Source organism: Bubalus kerabau, chromosome 1 (genome assembly GCF_029407905.1).
Source record: "Bubalus kerabau isolate K-KA32 ecotype Philippines breed swamp buffalo chromosome 1, PCC_UOA_SB_1v2, whole genome shotgun sequence".
Lineage (NCBI taxonomy): Eukaryota > Metazoa > Chordata > Mammalia > Artiodactyla > Bovidae > Bubalus > Bubalus kerabau.
Genome location: NC_073624.1, coordinates 154,036,234 through 154,057,271, shown reverse-complemented (window position 1 = coordinate 154,057,271; position 21,038 = coordinate 154,036,234). Strand labels below are relative to the sequence as shown.

Sequence of the window (21,038 nt, the reverse complement as noted above, 5' to 3'; positions counted from 1 at the left end):
GGTCCAAAGCTAACGAGATGAGAGATGAGGCGCTAGTACAGGCGGGGCGGGGCCTATGGGATTAGTAAATTGGGGGCAAAAGGGGCTTTTCCCTAATTCCTTGGCAGGGAGCCAGCTCCTCTCCAAGAGCCAACCTCCAGTCATCATTATTACCGTTTATTGCCCCTTTACTCTCTGACTGTCCCTATGCCAAATGCCATATAAATATATCACTTAATCCTTGTTCCACCCCTGCAGGGTATCACAACAGAGAAGGGCCAAGCAACTTTGCCTCAGGTTAGGCAGTTAATATGTGCCGAAGCCAGTATTCCTACTTAAGTCTAACTTAAGAACCTATGCTCTTCTCGCTTTACTGTACTGCCCCACCCTGAAGGAAGCCCCCACTTCAGGCTTAGCAGTGGCATAAACCAAGTGTAAAACCGCCTTCGACCTGGGCTCCAGCCCCCTCTTCACCTTGCTTCCTCGGGCGGTGCAAGGCAGGTTTCAGTGGCTCTGATGGGAGTGGGGATAGATTCTGGGGTGGACATGAGTGCAGCCTGCTTCCATGGAATGTCCTGGTATGGCCTTTACCCTCAAACCAGACTCAAAGCCAGGTGCAACTGGGAGCCTCCCCACTACAGCTCGTGCCCACCACAAAGCCTTCATGAAGGTATCTGAGAGTGGGCAAGACACCTCACTTCAGCCTACAAGGACCTCTGGCATAAGGACAAATACAGACCTTTCTTTGTTTTTGCTGTGAGGACAAAAGCCCTTATAGGCAAAGGAATCTCCCTCCCACCCAAAAATATTTTTGATGACAGCCCTTTCTTTGGCTCTTCAGAAGGTCGAGGGAAACATTCATCTCTCCCTTCTGCCTCTCTGGCACACTTGGCCCATTTTAGCCTTATCTTTTGAGAAGTCAGCCATCTTCATAACAGTACTATTGTTCAAACTTTCCCCCACAAACCCTGTGGGCACCCTTTAGATGAGGTCCTCCAGGCCTCCTCTCCACATTTCTCAGACTCTGTTACTCAGGAAACTTCCCCTGAGTCCCATAATCCAGAAGCTCATCCAACAGTCATACAGTTTCCATTTAGTATGTGACCCACCCAAACTTGAAGAACTTTTCCCATCATGCATCCTTGGAGCCAACCACCTCCTGCACCTGGATCTCTACCTTAACGCAGTCCTCAGAACCAAATAGCCTTATACAGGACTCTAAATCTATTAACGTCTACTATGTGTTGGACTCAGAGTATCTTTTGTTTCAGCTAATCCTTATAATTCTTACTTGAGAGATGAAGAAACTGAGGCAGAGAGGTAAAGTGACTTGCAGAGATATATCTGATTCTCTATTGTCAGGCAGTTTTAGGCTAGGAGGTGACTTGGGGAGGAAAAGGTCCTGTTTTCTCTGGAGGCCCCTGTAATTTGCTGAGTCACTTGCTGCTGTCTCACCTGTCCCTGCCAGTCTCTAGGAAGGAGGAATGACACTGGAGAGGCAGAGAGGAGTGACCACAGAGACAGAGGGGTGGGTGGGCTGGCCCATGGCGGAAGCCTCGCTCCCACAGCTGAGGGGAGATGCCGAAGCCACGCCTTGCCCCAGCGTCCTGGAACTGGAGGAGCTCCTGAGGGCAGGGAAGGTTTCTTCCAGCCACGTGGATGAAGTTTGGCCCAACCTTTACATAGGAGATGCGTGAGTGGTAGTTGGCTGAAGGGATGTGGGGGTGAGGACAAGGAGAGACAGTTCTTGGGATCTTTACCAGAGATGGGGGGTTGGGGTGAGAGAAAGGGCAACTGGTTCTGCTCTGAGTTTCCCAAGCCAGGGACCCCTTCGTGCTAGGAACAGTGCAGTGATCAAGTGCAGCCACCAGGGGGAGCAGGGACTTTTGCCTGCCTGAAAGAAGGGAGCTCCCAAAGGTTCCCAGAGTCTTCTGGCACATCAGGAACAACTGGTGGGTCTTGGGGATGGGGTGGGGCAAAGGACGGGGAATCGTGGTGATTTGGGGTGAGAGATGGGGTGGACAGAGAGCTCCCCTTTCCGGTTCCAGCCTTCCTCCTCTGGACACAGACTGGGTGAGGAAGGCTGACTGGACGTGAATCAAGGAAGGTGTCACCTTTAAATATTTGCAGATTAGAAGTAGGTATGAGGTAGTGGCCAGGAAGAGCCGGATGTGCAGGGCAGGGCATGGGGCAAGAAGGGAGGTGCAGCTGGGTCCTAGGGCTGAAGCAATCCTTTCCTTCCTGTCCTGGCCATGGCAAGGGTGGATTGCCTCAGGAAGCAAAGAGAGGCTAAAGCTACATCCCTGTACTACCAGCTCCCCTACTAGAAAGCTCCTGGGTGAGGCTGTGAGCCTGAACCCCACAAGTTCCTCTGGCTCCTTCTGGACCCTAATGGATTCATTGCTCTGAAGCAGGGGAAGCAATGAATGAAGGAACAACGCCTCCTTCCCAGACCTCATGGCTTCCCTTCCTCCCCTCCCTAGGGCCACAGCAAATAACCGCTTTGAGCTATGGAAGCTGGGCATTACCCACGTGCTGAATGCCGCCCACGGGGGCCTCTACTGTCAGGGCAGCCCTGACTTCTATGGCAGCAGTGTGAGCTACCTGGGGGTGCCAGCCCACGACCTTCCTGAGTTCGACATCAGTGTCTACTTCTCCTCTGCAGCTGACTTCATCCACCGTGCCCTTAGCACGCCTGGGGGTAGGACCTGGCATCTGAACCCATACTCTACCCAGCTCAGTCATGGGGGGATGTCCAGTTTCCCCTTTAACATCAGTGCCCTCCCATCCCTAGTTTGTAAAAAGTCATCATGTTTTTAAAATCCTCTGCTCAGTGTCCCAGCACTTTATCCAGTAGCATTGCTCCACAGACAGGGAAAGGGAGGCCTGAAGTACAAGGTCATGCCCCGAGTTAGGAGCAGCCCTGGGGCTGGAAGCCAGGTCTCCCAAACAATAAAACAGTTCTTTCTCTGCATCACTCAGCCTTGGGAGATTGCCATCTGGTATCTAGATGTCTGGTTTCTGCCCCAAAGTACTTTCAAATGGAAAAAAAAAGTCTTCTAATACCTGGGTTGCAACAAAGGAGCCTGGGGAAGCTGCCTCGTGTTCATCCTGGGTGAGAGCTGTGCCCCTTGCTACCCGACCCCGGATGAGCCAGTGTCCCTCTCTATACCTTGGTTTCTCATCTGTGTCATGGGAAAGACAAGACTGTGGCTCATAGCACTTTTCAATCCAAAGCATCCTGACCTTCATTTTTCTTCACCCATTCATTCATCAACTATTTATTATCTTCTCTGTGACAGGCATGGAGCTAGATAAGGGGACACTAGATACTTGCCTTAAGCAAAGCAGGGTCCCTGGTGGAAAGACATTCAAAATGTTAAGTATTACATCTGAGCACTACTCAGATGAGTGGGTAAAAGTGAAGAGCGATGGGAGCACAGGACAGGGTCCTGGATTCAGAGGATCAGGAAGTTGGGGGGAATTCTCTCTACAACAGTATTCACTGGGCCCCATGCAAAAAGGATGAGCTGCTTTGTGATTCAGGTGATACCATGAGCAGTCAGGAAGCCGTATCTCAGTGGAATCCTGACAAATGAGTAGTAGATGTTAGTCAGACTGAGAGAAGGGAAAAACTTTTACAAGTAGTTGAAAGAGCATGTGGGAAGGCTGGAGGCCAGGGACCGCGACAGCTTCAAGGGACTGCAAGTTACCCAGTGTTTCCAGAGCTGAGAGCTGGGGTGAGACAGCCTGCGGTGAAGCTGCAAGGTCAGCAGGGCCAGCCCACAGAGAGTCCTAGAAGCCATGTTGGGGTGTGTGTACCCCATCCCAAGGGTAGGCATAAGAGGTGCTGATATACCCACTTGACAGATTGGGAAATGGAGGCCCAGACATGTTGAGTGATTTGCAGAGGGTCACAGAATACACCCAAAGCAGAGCAAGGGAAGGAACTTGGGTCCCCACCTCAGCCACTGGGTGGGCTGGCTGGTGGGAAAGGGTCTTTCAGCAGGATGTCTTCCTCAGCCAAGGTCCTGGTGCACTGCGTGGTCGGGGTGAGCCGCTCCGCCACACTGGTCCTGGCCTACCTCATGCTGCGCCAGCAGCTCTCCCTGCGCCAGGCGGTGATCACCGTGAGGGAGCGCCGATGGGTCTTCCCCAACAGAGGTTTCCTTCACCAGCTCTGCCGGCTGGACCAGCAGCTGCGGGGTGCAGGCCGGAGCTGAGGGGCCAGGTGAGGGTTGGGCAGGGTGTGAGGGGCCAAGGCTGGGTGCAGTGACAAGTGAAAGGTCAGGTGAGGGCTGGGCAGAGGGCAAGGGTGCAACTAGAATAAGGGGTTGGGTGAGGCCTGGCAGAGGACGTGAATGAGAGCAGTTCAGAGGTTGCGTTTCAGGGCTGAGTGGGGCTGGAAGAGAGGGTTGAAAGGGGCTTGGCCCATTCCCATCCTAGGCCTGGCTCAGGCAGCTTGATCGCCAGTCCCTCCCCCTACTCCCAGCCCACCCACAGATTCTCCAGAGCCAGAGAAGATGGAAAGGCTGGGAAAGAAAGGGGTGGGAAGCATAAAATGGAAGAGGTGAGGCCTTCCAAACTGGTCCTGGTGCTGACCTGCCCTACCTCCTTGGCCAAAAGCCTGTGGGGTTCACCTGAACCCCACCAAGATAGGAGCACAGCCGGTCCTGCACCTGAGGGCTGTCTGGCCCGTCCCACACCCCTGCACACCCTCCCCTCAGGTCTGGATCCCAGTCCTTGGTGAAACGTGTGGCTGCAGCTGTTGCTCCAGGTTTAGTTAATCATCATGTCAGCCCCGCGCATCCATTCCCACCATGGAGAAAGAGAATGAGCTCCTGCTGCTGGCCACAACCTCCTCACACAAGCCCTGCTTGATACAAAGTTCTCCTGTCGCCACGCCCTTCAGTTCTTTGCCTTGGACTCAGCACCCAGCTCTCTACCTTCATACCCCACCCAATGTGATCTCAGAGATCTGCAGAAGGACCCTCCCTAACCTCCCTCCCTCTCTGATTCTAGGGACCCCATAGGACATAAAGCTTTCCTGAAGTCTATCCATTTACCTTCTGCCTCCTCCTGTTGCATGTTCAGTGCATCTGGAGCAAAAGCCCTCAGTCCTTAGGCTGCAGAAAAGGGACAGATCCCCTGTATCTCTGTGTGTCCTCTGCCCAAGCCACCTCCCTCCTGCTAGAGGCCCCAGTCTCCCCAGCTGCCCAGTAGAAGGAGCTGGGCTCCCCCTACGCAGCAGCAATGGTGCATCTCAGGCTCCCAGCCCACAGATGGTTGCCAAGGTTCTGCTGTAATTTCTTTGGCATCAGCTCTGTGTTTTCTTCCTGCTCAACTGAGAGGAGGCAGGGGTGTCTCTTCCTGGGGGTGGAGAGGCTGTGGGGGCCCCAGATTGTGAGGCAGCTGCAGAATGCCCACTGCCCTTCTTCTCCCACCATGCCCATGTTGGGGCTGTCCCTGTCTGGCTCCAACAGCTCATCTTCCTTATATTCCATCCCCACTGAGGGCCATCTGAGGGAAGGTTAAGCCTCCAGAAATGCTCTCCACTTCCCCTATCCCACCTCCAGCTCCTGCTACCCATACTGTTCCTTCCTTCATCTCTCCTCAACCTTGACTTTGGCTGTGCCCCACCACCCACTGGCTCAGAAGGGCTGCCAGCTGGAAGTGGGACACTGTCCTGGGCTCTTCTGGGAGTTAGGAGAGTAGCAGCTTTCTCCTCCTGCCAGAGCCTCCCTGGGGCATGAATGAATCTCCCCCCTGCCCACCACCCATAAGAGCTGCTTCTGTCTCTGAATGCATAACCAGCCTAGCCAAGGGGCAGCACGTGAGCAATATTAACCCTTTCCCATGTGCTGTTAGGAGGATGAGCATCTTGGGGTTGGGAACTGGGGCAGGAAGGAGGTCTCGGTTAGTTTCGAGGGTGAATGCCATGAAAGAAAATAGGGGTTATAGCTGGGGTTGGGATTAGGCCTAAGGCAAAGCTGGGTGGGAAACTGTTGTGGGGGTTCTGCAGGTGTGGCAGCCAGGAGGGGGCTGGGAAGAGCATCTTCCCGTCTTGCTCATTCCTCTAGGCAGGTTTTGGGAACTGGGACAGCAGCACATCTCTGATCGTGCCCAATCACCCCACGTCCTCAGCCTGGGGCCTTAAATCCTCTGACCTCAGACCTCTGCATTCTTCTTTTCAGGCAGCTGGCTTTGGGGGAGTCACTTGGGCTATAGCCTTGCACAATTCCTGGGGCTACATCCACAAAATAGTCTGTGAAGCTGGGGTCCCCAAGAGTTGTGCAGTGAGCAACCTGTGTGACTGTACTCAGTAGTCCTAGGGCTGAAGACTCAGAGGTGAGGGGGCTTTGGAGACAGGTCATCTCTCTTCAAGAGCCTTGGGCCTCAAACTTGCCTCTTTATCTCTTTTGGCACCCATAACCCACTTGATCTTACACAGAGGCTCAAGGCAGAAGCAGGTTTAGCTGGCAGCTCTTGTCCCTGCCCTGGTGAGTCCCGGCCAATCTGAGCCTCGGTTTACCTGCCTGTAACATGGAGTTCATTTCTCCTCCAGAGCTGGGCCTTACTCCCTGCTATGGGGCTCTGCCACTTTGCCCTGGCCCTGCTGGTGCTGCTGGAGGTTGTGGCCCAGGTGGATACCCAGAAGATGGTAAGAGCCCAGTGCGGGGCCCGCCCTAGAGCCTGCAACTCCATCCACTTCCTCCTGCTGCCTGCACTCCCTCTCAGCCATGGCCTCCAGTTCTCACAGGTGGGAAGGGGCTGCCCTCTCAGCCAGGGCCTGAGAACTCCTCTCCCAGGGGCTTTAAGTTCCCCTAGGAGTTGGGGGACATGGGAGTGGGAGGGGCGGTTCTAAGTGCTCCTGATAGTCTGTGGCCACAGCTGCCTCCATCAGCCCTCGCCAGGGCTCAGGGAGCCGCAGTAAGGGCTGAGCCCAGCTTGCTGGAGCTCGGGCTTCAGAGACCCAGAGGAGGCGTGGCTGCAGGTAATCATCTGTGTGGCGGTCATCTGGGGGTGTGAGTGGAGAAGAGTACTGAAGCATGGGTATATGAGGAGGGTCTCTGAAGAGTGAGAATTCTTAACAGACCCAAATCCAAGGTCTCTAACTGAGCTGTCAGCCTTGGAAGGGACTTTAAAGGGATGGTGAGGTCTGCTCCAGGAATGTCTTCTGGGGGAGGAAGGGGTTCACAGAGAACAGGCTGGTTTCCAGACGCACGGTTTCTGACTGTAGGCCGGGCCTGTTCCAAAGACCTGCTCTGAACGCCACTTATATCTTTGTCTGTCTTTCTGCCCACATTTCCCTCAGCCTGATTTGGATCTTAGTCTGGGGCCAGTCCTATAACCTTTGGCTCCCAGCAAGGGGCCCCTGGGCCTGGGTTCTGGCGTCAGCGCTGCCAGGTGGGACGTGATTTGGCTGTTCTCTTCCCCGCTCTCCCCCATGGAGACACCTTCTCGCTTTAACTTGCTGCCCATACTCCACATGCTCCCCATGAAGACCAAAGAACCTTCCCAATAGGCTTATTCCATCTCCCTTCCTCCTGCCCCACAATCCATGACCACATCCACACACGCCACAGGCAGACCCCCTTGCTAGACTGCCTCTGCTCCCAGCGGGGCCAGGTGCCTGGCTGGGCTTGGCACTGACTGTGCCAGGGGACCCGTGGGGGAGTGGGGAGTGGCAGGGGGAGGCCAGAGGAGGGGAGCAGCACATCATGCTTTATAATTAAACTCCAATCAAAAAATAGAAACAGCATCAAGTGTGCAGAGACAGGCGTCTGAAAGCTGGGAGCAAAAAGTGCCCGTCGGAGAAGACCACAGCCTGGGCCAAATACCCCCACAGGTGGGTAAGCGCCCCTACTCTGGGGGTTGCAGAGCATGCTGGGTAAAGAGGGCCAGGACACCTGTGCCTGTGCATGTCGGGGGTGGGAGAGGCGGCTGCACTGGATTAGTAGAGAGACTGGGTCGGAGATAGAGGCACAGATGAAACCTAGTAATCAGATCAACCTGGGCTTGAATCCTGGCTCCTGTGCTTATTGGCTGTGTGACCTTGGGCATAGTGCTTAATCTTTCTGAGCCTTAGTTTCCTCATCTGTAAAAATGGGGATGGTAAATGTTATCTGCCTCATAAGAGTGCTGTGAGAATTCAGTGAGAAAAATTTAAGCCTTTAGCTCTGTCTGATACAAAGCATATCCTTAGTTAGTGGTAAATACAATAACCATTACTGGACAGAGAAAGACAAATTAAGGAACACAAAGGGAGACCAAGCCTCACGGTCCCATGGGATATGGCTGAGGCTTCAAAGGGTAAGAGTGATGATAATAAGAGTAAGATGCACCACCATTTATTTGGCATCTACCAGGATGTGGACACTGGAGGAGGTGCCCTAAACACTTCCTTGTCTCATGGCATTCTCACAGCAGCTCCACGGAGAACACTGGCTGAGAAGGCCATGCAGATCCCAGCTCCAGCCCTGAGAACTTGGCCCAGGTCCGCCCTCCTCCAAGGCCAGCACGCAGGGTGCAGGGTCACAGGCAGCTCCCCACTGGCCGCCCGCCTGCCACCCTCCCCAAGGCTTCCTTCGCCAGGCTTTTCACTTGTCCTGCCCTGAGCTCTCTGGCCCCACCTCTTCTGTGGCCACAGTCCCATGTGGTCTGCCTGGAGGAGGAGGAGAGAATGAGCAGGAGGGAAGACCAGGAGGGGGTGGATGGCAGACAGCTGCTCCCCTGCCCTGCGGAGGCCTGAGCCTTGGTCTGAGGCTGTGGCTTGTCGGGTGGTGTGCTGGGGGGCTGTGCGGAAGCATGAGCTCCTGTGAGGGGGTGGAGACAGAGGCAACATAGAGGAGAGAAGAGGCACAAAGGCAGAAAACAGGTGTCTGAACTTGTAAACAGCAGCAACTCAAGAGCGGGAAGAGCACCGCCCACAGGGGCAGCTGCTCAGCTTAAGTGGAGACTCAGGAGGGAGGCAGAAGGGGCACCAAAGGGAGCAGGGTGCAGAGCCTATCCTTGCTGGACATGGGGCCCATGTCTATGGCCGCATCACCCTGGACGCACCTGATCTTGTCTGGACATCGGGCCCAGGTTTCACCCTGCTGTGGCCAAGAAGGTGCAGGAGGAGGGGTCAGGCAGGACTCTCAGTCTAGATCTGGGGATGGCAGAAACCAGGGCCTGCTGCAGCCACCGACTTCCCTTTGTGGGTGTGCCCAGAGCTCTACGGATGAGTCGCTGGGTGGGGGCTGGGCCCTCGCAGGATAGAGCAGACACGTAGGGGGTATATCCATGAGCATCAGGTGTGAGGTCCAAGGTGAGGCCTAACAACAAGTACTCCTACGTTCAAGGAAAAGGCCCCCTTCTCCAGACCTGGGCCTAGGCCCTGAGGAGGCTGAGTCTGGGCTGTGGCCTAGCAGCTCTCATCCCCGACCCCTCTGCTGGCTCCTCCATCTCCCAGGAGCCTCCAGGAGGATCAGGGACAAGTTCTGTCTCAGCAGGATTTTGCCGGTCCCAGGCACAGCTGAGCTGCAAGACACCCACTGGACACTGGGTGGCAGCCTTACCCCACACCAAGCTCAGACGCCTGCAGCTGCGCCCGCAAGGCTTCCCAAAGCCCCATCTCACCCCACCTGGGACTTCTGCGGCCCCAGCTGGTAGCTCCAGACCCGTGTGGCTGTCGACCTCGCCACACGCCAACAATACATTTCGCTCTTCCCTGTAGTTTCTGCAAACCCAGCCACTCCTCTCTCATTCTCAGATCAGACCTTCCAGACACTTCTTAAAGCAGGCAAGGCCAGTATCTTTAAGATAAAGAAGAGAAATCATGGCCCAGACAGGAGCTAAGACTTGCTCTTGACCTCAGAATGAGCTGTGGCTAGGCTCTCTGCGCTCTTTCTAAAGTTCTTTTCCCACCACTTCACATAGCCTTCCATCTCCCAGGGCCAAGAGCCTTTAGCCCCAAAGAGACACCAAGCAGAGAGGGGTCCGGAGGTGTGGAAGGACTGCACTTCAGTCCGCAAGGGCCTGCGTCTGCTCTCAGGCCCCACCCCCACCGGTTCCAAGGGGAGGACCTGGAATTCTAGCCGCTTCACAGCGTTTGTGTTCCAGGCAGAACCTGCCCCAGCCTCGTTCTGCTCACGTGCTGGGGTCCTGTCCCTGCACCCACTCCCCCACTCCTGGCCCCAGACCATGCCGTAGGTAGGTGGCAGGCAACTCTGCCTGCCCTGAGAGGTCACAGTGGGGGATGAAAGGGAAAGCCGGGTCTTCGCTTCCGCCCTGCCCTCCCACTGCCCGCTGGGTGAGCCTGGCCAAGCCGGTGGCCTCCTGGGTGCCCATTTCTCTTCCTGGTCCTGGCACCGCCAACCACAGAACAAAGAAGTTCTTCCCAGTTTGTACCTTCCCTAGTTACTGGTTGAAGGAGCCAGGGCCAGTTAGCCAAGAGAGGCACTCCTTCCCAGCCCAGCACCAGGCCCAGGTTCTGGTGCCACTGACATCCCAGCCCTGCAGGGTGTCGGATTCCCTCAGCCAGCTGACTCCTGATACGAGCCACCCCACCGCGGTGAGGCCTGACCTGCAGCACTGGCCTGAGTCACAGGGGTAAGGAGGAAAATCCCAGGGCCTGTAGGCACACATGGAACAGCTACAGCAGGCTCCCCTGTAGAGAAAGATGGGTTGGCAACCACTCTGGAGTACCCAAAGTGGGTGATGCGAAGGCTGGGGGATGGACCTGAAGGCACAAGAATGGGACTGAAACCCTAGCCTTGCTCCTTAGTGACCATACAACTTTGAGCATCACTTAACCAATTATTCTCTCTGACCTTCAGCTTCCTCCTTTGTAAAATAGGGACTTTCCATGAATGAGGCCCCAGCGCCCAAGAGCCATCAGCGCATTCAGCAGGGAAGTGCCAACAAGGGTCATATGGCTCCTTAACTCCAGAGCTGGGCTCTGACCTTCAAGCACCTGAAAGTGGGAAGGGATGGGAGCCTGAGGACCAGCCCTAGAAGCAGCAGAAAAACGGGGCTTGAGATGAGCTGCCCGGTTGTCGGGGTCGAAGTGCCTTCTGTGGGCCACAGCCATCTGGAGTTCTCATCCTTACAAACTCCCAAGTAACCAGAGACATAAGGGGTGGGGTCTGCACTGGATTGCTGCTAAGTCACTTCAGTCGTGTCCGACTCTGTGCAACCCCATAGACGGCAGCCCACCAGGCTCCCCCGTCCCTGGGATTCTCCAGGCAAGAGTACTGGAGTGGGGTGCCATTGCCTTCTCGGACAGGGAGCTTTGAGGGGCCCTTGAACAAAGTTTCCAACACCAGGGGCCTCTGGAGAGGGTAGGGGAGAGGGCTTTGGCTCTACAGTGGTGACAAGGGGTTGGCTCCTGATTTCTGGAAAGGGTCTAGGCCTCAGCCCCAGCCGAGCTGGTTAATAACCTCATCTGAGATAACTGAGGCCCTTCTGAAGCATCCCAGTGGCACCTGGGCAATGCACATGCCTGGGCCTCCATGTCAGCTGGACCCACCTGTGGGGAGCCTGCCACTTGCCACTGCAGTGTCCACTCTGTTCTAGGATGGACTCGCTGCAGAAGCAGGACCTCCGGAGGCCCAAGATCCATGGGTCAGTCCGGGTGTCCCCCTACCAGCCACCCACGCTGGCCTCGCTGCAGCGCTTACTGTGGGTCCGTCGGGCTGCCATGTTGAACCACATCAATGAAGTCTGGCCCAACCTCTTCCTGGGAGACGCGTAAGTATGAGCCACGGTGGGGGCTGGGGGGAGCAGAAGGGGACCCTCGCCCGCAGCCTGTGAAGAGCAGAGTTGGCACCCTCTTTGCCTCCGACCATCTCTTTTCACATATTTATTTCCTTTTACGCTGTTACTACTTTGTGGAACTAGAACATATCCAAGAAAGTGCACAAAGCCTCAGTTTCAGCCCCCAGGTCAAGAAATAAGACATTTCTTGTGCCCCGGAAGCCTCCACTGAACCCTTCTCGGCATAACCTTTTCCCCTGTAGATAACCACTGAGTACTGAAATAGTTATTTCCTTGCTTTTCTTTACAGTTTCACCACTTGTGTTAGTTTTGCCCAGCTTTTAAAGTGATAGGAATCGAGGCATGTTGGGTATTTTGTACCTGGCGTCATCTGCTCAAAACTGGGAGATGCCAGCAGTATGTGTAGCATACAGTTCATTGCTATATATTATTCATTTGCATGTAAATATCACAGTTTATCCATTCTGTTTGAATTGTTTCCACTTTGGGGCTATTATAAACAGAAATTCTAAAAGCATTCTAGTACATGTACCCTGGGAACCACACGTTTCTCTAGGATATATATATAGAGAGAGTGTGCAATATGAGTCATTTTCCCTAAAAGTTGTCTTAAAATCTAGAACATATGGATGAATATATGTGGATGTTATAAGTTTTCTTTAATATTTAGAAAATATAGATCAATATCTTATTAACAATATGACAAATATGTATCTCCCCTACATGCACAGATAACCAGTTATAAAATCCTTGACTTAAAAAAAATGCATACACACATACATACATAAATGCTTTTTCACAGTTCTTTTTTTTACAAAAATGGTATCATTTTATAATCTCATTTTGTAATCTGCTTTATATAGGAAACTTTTTAAATGGAACCACACAGCATACTTTAAATGCACTTTTAAGCGACATTCTGTTATCCTGTTCTTTTCATAGGTTCTCAGGATAGTACCAACACCTTTTCTTGTTCCCCTGCATCTATCTGCCACATTTTAGTGGTTGTGCAGTATTTCATTCAGCTGTATCAATAGTCAGTCTCCTCTTACAGGCTACTTAGTGATTCTCCCCGCCCCCCACTTTTTCTCTATCTTAAATATCACTAGATACAGTTTACATTTGTCTGTGAGCACATTTGGAATTCTTTAAGTTCCTAGGAGGCTGGGGCAAGTGCACGTTTCTGAGGCTTCTAATGCATGTGGCTGAATTGCCCTCCAGAAGAGCTGGCCCAAGTGACATGGAGCCCTTTCACCCAGACCAGTTCACTGATTCCAGGCTCTACCCTTGGAAGAGGTCAGCAGAGGAGGCCACGGGGTGAATTCCAGCACAGCCGGGGCAGACTCAGTGACCTCTACCCCACCTCCTCCTGTGCCCCTCCAGGTACGCGGCCCGGGACAAGAACAAGTTGACCCAGCTGGGCATCACCCATGTTGTGAATGTCGCTGCAGGCAAGTTTCAGGTGGACACAGGTGCCAAGTTCTACCGCGGAATGCCCTTGGAGTACTATGGCATCGAGGCTGATGACAACCCCTTCTTTGACCTCAGTGTCTACTTTCTGCCTGTTGCTCGATACATCCGAAGTGCCCTCAGTGTTCCCCAAGGTCAGCTGCTGGGGAAAGAATGGGAATGGAGAGGGTTGCAGGCGGGATCCGGGGTTATCTACTTTTCCAATACGTGGATGGTGGGATCCTTTAGCAACCCTCCCACCCCAGGGGGCTCACTACTAGCATTTAGTGAGCAGTCCCTTGGGGGGGGAACCTCACCCTTGAGACTAACAATCATAGATATAACTAAGGTCTGGTGTGGTCATCAGGGTAACCATATCCCCCAGTAAGAGGCCAGGTGTTGGCAGAAGATCCAAGACCTAGCAAGGGCTCTGGAGTGGGTTCCTCTATGCTGAGGCCTTGGTGTGGAACTGCAGGGGCAGGGGAGAGGGAAGGACGGAGGACAGGGAGGTGGGTGGACACCCGTGAAATCTGATGCAAACCCAGGGGACTCCAGGAGTACTGACCCTCACCATGCTAGAGTTGCAAAGGATGCCTGTTGCAAAGGAAGCACCCTGGAGCAGGAGAAGGGGATTCCAGCTGCTACCCTTAGCCCTGCCACTAACATGCTGTATGACCTCGAGCGAGTCCCTTTCCTCTCGGGCCTCAGCAGTAAGGACAGTGTCAGTATCCCGGGATGCTGTGACAGCTGGGCAGGAGCATCTCTGACTCCCTCGGCGACGGGTGCCTGATGCCCGGCTGGGTCTCCCCACAGGCCGCGTGCTGGTACACTGTGCCATGGGGGTGAGCCGCTCTGCCACAGTTGTCCTGGCCTTCCTCATGATCTGCGAGAACATGACGCTGGTGGAGGCCATCCAGACAGTGCAGGCCCACCGCGATATCTGCCCCAACTCGGGCTTCCTCCGGCAGCTCCAGGTCCTGGACAACCGACTGGGGCGGGAGACGGGGCGGCTCTGACCTGGTGGGCAGCCCGGAATCCTAAGCCTCTGGCCGGCACGGCCCACCTAACCAGCCTGCACCTGGGGGCCTTGTTTCTGGTGACCTTGAGATGTAAATAGCAAGTGGGGGCTTAGCTGAGGCAGAGGCAGGGAGAGCTGGTGGTGACCTATTTAGCAGGTGGATTTTCCCTGACCCAATCCAAAGATTCTTTATGCAAAAGAGAGTTCAGTCTGTCTCTATAATAAAAGGTTCATCATAATAAAGACTTCATCTTCTGGTGAGTTCATCTGCTGGTGAAGGTTCATCTTCTGGCGGTTTGTGGGGCAGTGGCTCACTCCTAGGATGGTCAGGAGGTTCCAGAAGGCTAGACAACCTATGATGGCAGTCTAGAGACAGAGTCTGAGTCCACTGTCTGAATAAAGACCCAAGTTTGAGGCATCACCATCCTTCACATGCCTGCCCTGTATCAAAACCGACTGTCAAAACGTGCTGTGCGCACACATGCTGGTATCTCCTGAATCCAGTCAGGCTTTTCATCCTCATTCTGCTTTTAAAAGCACTGACTGAAATCACAGAAGCCTAACAGAGGCATTAAACAAGAGGGTAGGAGACACGCCAAAATTCTTGGTGAAGGATGGTTATGATAGGGCAACAATGGCTTTGCGTTTCTTACTTCTTGTGCCCTAATAAAATAGAACAGTGCAAAAAGCCCCCAACTCCTCACCTGTACATGAGGTATTTATGAGGATTAAATGGGCTGGCTTTCCTTTGACCTCTCTGCCGGTTCCTATGAAGCCCTTGCCTCCTCCAGCTGACCCTTGCTGAATGTCAAGGTCTCTTGAGAGTTCTGGCCTCTGCATCTTCTCTCCCTCTGTGTTCTCACTCCTTGGAGGGGGGGGGGGTCCTCTTGCTCCCACAGCCTCAGTCCACATCTCTAGGCAGATGACTCTCAGACCCCTGTGGTGGCCCAATTTTCTTTTCTGAGCTCAAAAACCTCAGTATACTACTGGCCACCTTCATTTGAATACTGCACTTGAATTTCAAACTGAACTTTCATCACTTCCCACCCGGACCCATTCCTCTTCCTAGTTCCCACTTTAGTGAAGTGTTCTGATGGACATTATCGCCCAAGCCAGTGGTGGGTGTCACCCTGGACTCCTGCCTTTCTTCCAGTTGGCCTACCAACTCTATCTCCTCAAGCGAGCTCGGATCTGCTCATTTAGCTTCATCTTTGCCGACTACCCAAATTCAAGCCACCTCACCTCTCACCTGGCTTCCTGCTCAGCCCGATGTTTTCTCTGCCTCTAGCCTTGCCCCTCCCAATCTCCATGCAGGCCCCGGACATCTTACTAAAATGAAAATCTGATCAGATCACTCTAACACTTACAGCCCCCCAAAGACAGACAGCTTGACGAAGTATAAAGATTCTTCATTCTCTGAGAATTTCTCATGTCTCCAGACATTTCTCTTCTAATTCTGTTCCCATACATGCCGTGTAATTAAGAAATACTAAATCCACCTGCACTTTCCAGAAATGTTCCACTCTCTTACCTCTTGGTGCTTTATACATGCTTCAGGTTACACCGCCTGAATGCACATCCTCACACGTTTTCACTGGGGTCTCTTTGAGATGTATCAGTTTAGATGTCACTTCTGGGGAGCCCCCTGGACCCTGCAAGTCTCAGTGAAGTGTTCTCCCACAAGCTATCAAAATGTCCATCTACCCCTTGTGTATCACCTGTCATCTGAATTGTAAGTGCCCGGGGCTCTGTCATTCTTTTCCAGCTGGCAGCCTCTCACCAGGCTTTCTCTGGGCTCAAGGACCCCAAGACTCCCACTCTCTCTCTGGCTGTAACCCTACCTTCAGGGAGGGTTCTGTGTTACTGTGCCCTCTCTACGGGGGCCACCAGGGGGAGTGGCTCCCCACCTGGCCCTAGGACTGGGCCTGCCTCCATAGGGGACCTCCTCTCCTCCCAGCCCCACCTGCCACGGCATCTCATCATTTGGTCACCCTGACACCCTCTTCCCAGCTCATCTTGTCTCCTTGGGCCACCTCTGACCTCTCTCTTTGCTCCCCTGCCAAGGCTTTCTGGGGACAACCCAACCCTCTCCTGGGGGCTTAAGGAGTCTGTATCCTTCTCTACCATCTGCTCTATTTCCAGAGGGCAAGTCCTTTTCCTTTGTTGCAAATCAAAAAAAAAAAAAGAGTCACCTTTGACCAAACCAGTAGACCTAGTTCCAAGTCATGGTGCTCAACTCAGGGAGCTGAGCACAGGATGTGTTTTAGGACCCACTCACTCCTGCAATTTATGAACCGTACAAACATGTACCGCCCTCTCTGGGTCATAGAGACTTAACATCCCCATCTTACAGATGAACAAACAGGCTCAGAGAAGCTAAAAGGAGGCTGGATGTTGCCTGCCGGATCCAGGATCTCTGGGTTCTGGCCATGAAGGACAGGTGCTGCCCAACAACTCCCATTCTCCTCCCTGCAGCACTGGTACTTAGTCCCAGCTGGCTGCCTCAGGTGCTCTCTGGGCCTCTTCCAAAGGGTAAACACATGTCCCAGCGGAAGTCTGTGCCCAACCAGGCAGGATGGAGAACCTCTCGGCTTTTCCCTTGGGTTAGTGAGGCCTATAATTCTCCAGAGCAGACAAAGCTAATCCTTGCCCCATAGCCCAGCCTGCCCACCCCCAATTCCCTTGGATCCCCTTGCTCTGCCTGACAGCTCAGCCCTTGTTGCTATTTCCTGCTCATGCATGGTCAGCAGGATCCAAAATAGTGGCTCCAGAAACTAGTCTCTAAATCAACATCCGGGTCTATAACTGTGGGCAGCTGGCCCTTGCTGGCTGGGTGGAGCACCTTGAATCTGGAACAGAGCCGTAGCCTGGGCCTGGGGCGTTTGTTTCAGCAGGTTACCTTCTTGGGGATCTAAGGGTTGGACTCAGATTCTGGGCATATGGGGTGAAAAAGGCAGGGAAAGACAAACATGCCCCAGAGCACCTGAGGAAACAGGTTGAGCTCCAGACTGACACCTCTACCAGGAAGCCTTCCTGCTGCCACACTTGGCCCAGGAAGTCTGTGATGAAGCATCTGCTCCTCCTGTTCTATGGAGCAGGCTCGTGAAAGAAGTGAGGTGTTGTTAAGACCATGAACTTGGACTGTGGTTATATAAGAAGTTAACATTAGAGGAAGCTGCTTGAAGGGTAGCTAAGAAATGTCCCTGCTATCTTTTCAACGTCTGTGCATCTAAAATTATTTCAAAATAAAGTGTTTTTACAATTTGTTGACAAGTACTGAATGCTTTGTGTATGCCAGGTACTATGCTGAGTGTATTAGATACATTACATATCTTTTTTTTTTTTTTCAGTTTCATCATCATGTTTTCTTTCTTTAGAAAGAAACCAGAAATCAAATATGGCAAAATGTTAAAATTTGACAATATTGAGTTGTGGGAGGTACAGATATCTGGTTTTCCTTTTTTTTGGTATTTTTAAACTATTTCCTAGTTAAAAAATATAAATTGACTAAACTTTTAAAATGAGAGACAACCGATTCTCTATATTTAAAACCCACCAGCAAATGGGTTTTAGGAAATATTCTGAATTTAAATGATGCTGTTATTATTTGCTTTGAAAAAGTGAAAGTCACTCAGTCTGTGGAATTCTTTAGGCCAGAATACTGGAGTGGGTAGCCTTTCCCTTCTCCAGGGGATCTTCCCAACCCAGGAATCGAACCCAGGTCTCCCACATTGCAGGCGGATTCTTTACCAGCTGAGCCATAACGAAAGCCCAAAACACTGGAATGGATAGCCTATCCCTTCTCCAGATCTTCCCAACCCAGGAATCAAACCAGGGTCTCCTGCATTGCAGGCAGATTCATTACCAACTGAGCTATCAGGGAAGCCCATTATTTGTTTTAGGCCTAAAATACTGCAAATTCATGTTATCCTTTGAAAACCTTCAAGAGGCTTGATTATAGCTAATCTTGCATCAAGAAAAAAGGTAATCATGACCAGTTTATAGGGTTTAGATGAAATAACTATGATCAAAGGGAAGCTAGGTCAGTCAGTCACACTATACAACTGACTCTTGAGGAACACAGGTTTGAACTGCTTAAGTCCATTTATAGACAGGTTGTTTCCAATAGTAAATACTTTAGTACCATACGATATATGGTTGGTTGAATCCACCAATGTAAATCAGTGATACAGATCTGGAGGAACCATGGAAACAGAGGAACTTTGTATTAGGAGAGCCAACTGTAATATGTTATATACATGAATTTTCAACTCTGTGGAAGGGTCTGTGCCCCTAACCCCCTTGTTCAAACGTCAACTATACATTTCATTTAATCCTCACAACCCTATGGGGTAAGTCCTGGTTTGAGGAAAACTCAAAGGGAAATACCCTACCTTACCGCTAGCTGCCCTGCTCCCCCGTCCCTGGCAGGCAGGAGGAATGGGCTACCAGTGTTGTCCCTTTCCCCAGATCACTCAGTTCTTCTCAGGTTATGCCCCCAGGTTTCTGCACTAATCTCTTTATCCATGTTCCTTGAGCCAGCTGATGTCTGGTTAGCCTGGCCCTCTCTCCTGGGGAGTTGCTAGAATCTCCCCTCTTCTGAGATTTCCTGCATCCCAGCCCCTACTTCAGAGCCTTCCATCAGCCCATCCCTCGAAACACTTCCCCTTTTACAGCCCTGTGCAGGTATGACTCTGTCTCCTATACCCTCTAGGGCCACACTGGGGTTCCTGGGACCCATAACTGGGACTCCATCAGACTAGTTTTCAAGCCTCCCAGGGCTCTAGCTTAGTGCTGTTGACTGCTAGAGCCTCCTGATTCTGGAAGCAACTACAGCAGAGGGTTGCACATTAAGCAGACATGAGAAAATACACATGTGCGTTTAAAGAACTGAGGGCAGGTTAATTTCCCCAGGATCACAAGGGTGCTAGCAAGGCACGTCTTCACTTGGCTGTTGAACTTGCAGGTAGGACTACAAAGGGGAAACTTGGGGTGAGGTGGAGGGGCTCTCACGGCCCCTCATAGACCATCCCACACAGACAGCACTCTGTACGGCCCATGAAAGATCCCCTCACATCAGTGCCTCTTTCTGAGGGACTCCTGGTGTCACACACTCTGTACCATATGACTCTACGGCTCTGCTGTCCTAGCCATAGACGGTTGTACCAGGATGGGCACCTGGGCACGGCCTTCAGTTTGTTCCCCATGTCCATCCTCCCCTTTTACTTTGGTGAAGAACCTCAATTGTTAGCTGGGTGGCAATGCACCCAGCCAAGTGAAGTGGAGTTGCTCAGTCGTGTCTGACTCTTTGCCACCCCATGGACTGTAGCCCACCAGGCTCCTCCGCCCATGGGATTCTCCAGGCAAGAATACTGGAGTGGGTTGCCATTTCCTTCTCCAGGAGATCTTCCCAACCCAGGGATCAAACCCGGGTCTCCCGCATTGCAGACAGATGCTTTACCATCTGAGCCACCAGGTAAGCTCTACTTTGGCACCCAGCCAAAGTAGAACGTTTTTCAACCTCCCTAGTAGGTAACTTTGGCCAAGTGACTATGTTCTCTGTTCAATAAGATGTAGTGAATTACTGTGTGGAACTTCTGATAAGTCTCCCTGAAGGGCAATGTGTGTTCCACTTAAGGGCGAGAATGGGATTGGCTGGGATCCCTCCTAGTCCTGGACTCCACTGCCTCTACACCCCCTTTACATGAGAGAGAAAGAAATGTTTGTCTTGGTTAAGCCCCTGTTTTTCAATTCTCTGTTACTTGCAGCCAAGCTGGTCTTAACTGTTGTTCTCCTGACCCTCAGGTAGTCAGAGGCCTGTGGACTGGTCTGATGTAAGAGGCTGCCATTGATGAAGAGCAGCTGACAATTAATGAGACCCCACGTAAACCTGGTCACTGGAGTTATGGCGTATTCTGGGAGATACTCCCATTCGCCAGGAGATTCCTTGTTTTCCAGTGTATTCTTACAATGAACCCCTGAGGTCACTGGAGAGTGAGTTTATCCTTGGGTACCTGAAAGAACCTCAACTATTTCCTTCCTGAATTTCCATCAGACCCCTGGTATCCCCTGAAAAAAATGAGTTGGGCAGGACAGTGGGTCAGTGGAGGCAGGTCTGTCGCAGAAACAGCCACTGCACAGGAGGAGCTAGCCTTACCCCTCTTACTCTTGGTCTGGCTTTGTGCCTCCCAAGAAGCAGCAATACATCTCCAGCCAAGGAGATTACAACAGACACTGCCACTGCTGAGCTGAGCGGCCCGGGGTGGGAATGGGGCGGCAGGAAGAACAGGAGCCTTGGACACGGGTTTCCATTCAGACTCCATCCTTTAACCAGCTATGTGAGCCTGGACTGACAGTCAGCTGCTCTGAACCTCACATTCCTCAAGGGCAAAAGCAGGACAGATGCCACACTGCACAGGGCTCTTGTGATGATGGAAACAGGGGAGCAGCCCAGTGCCTGGCACACAGTAAGTCCTCCACAAAAGCTTGTGTTTCTTTCCTTCCTGCTGAGAAAGCCAGGAGCCTTGAGAAGGAATATCTGGATCTCCATCCTTCCTGGCTGGGGAAGGGAGGCCTGGTCACATAGGCCCCAAGAGAGATGCAGTTTTTTTCCATTAACTTCTCAGAACAGCAATGGGGCCCAGTGAGGTGTTCACCACCAGCCCATTTCTAAGAGGCCATCATCTGGATTTACTTTCTCATTCTTTTAAATAGATGTATATGATTTATACACTTTTGCCAATGAGTTTTACACGTATAAGAGGCTCTGCATTCTATTACATATAAGTTTCTTAGATATTGTTGTAAACTTACATTAGGATATTAGACTGTA

General features: G+C 52.3%; 2 protein-coding genes across 17 annotated transcripts in view; one reads left to right on the top strand and one right to left on the bottom strand.

The window, feature by feature from the left end:
• SAMD8 (sterile alpha motif domain containing 8) overlaps positions 1–21,038 on the bottom strand; it is an 80,287-nt gene that overhangs the window by 44,999 nt on the left and 14,250 nt on the right. The gene's annotated exons all lie outside the window — the stretch shown is intronic.
• LOC129620736 (dual specificity protein phosphatase 13) lies at positions 1,464–14,449 on the top strand. Of its 16 annotated transcripts, none has more exons than XM_055536476.1 (10): positions 1,464–1,672; positions 2,463–2,680; positions 2,962–3,094; positions 4,003–4,210; positions 6,545–6,640; positions 7,734–7,828; positions 10,483–10,572; positions 11,539–11,712; positions 13,123–13,343; positions 14,002–14,449. In XM_055536476.1, the coding sequence occupies exons 1-10, from the start codon at positions 1,464–1,466 to the stop codon at positions 14,202–14,204; spliced, it is 1,647 nt and encodes a 548-aa protein (XP_055392451.1). In that variant the 3' UTR covers positions 14,205–14,449. The 16 variants fall into 16 exon arrangements, 15 of the variants coding, with proteins under 15 accessions (XP_055392451.1, XP_055392448.1, XP_055392452.1 ...); XM_055536473.1 differs by having other exon boundaries at positions 6,545–6,739; XM_055536477.1 differs by lacking the exon at positions 10,483–10,572.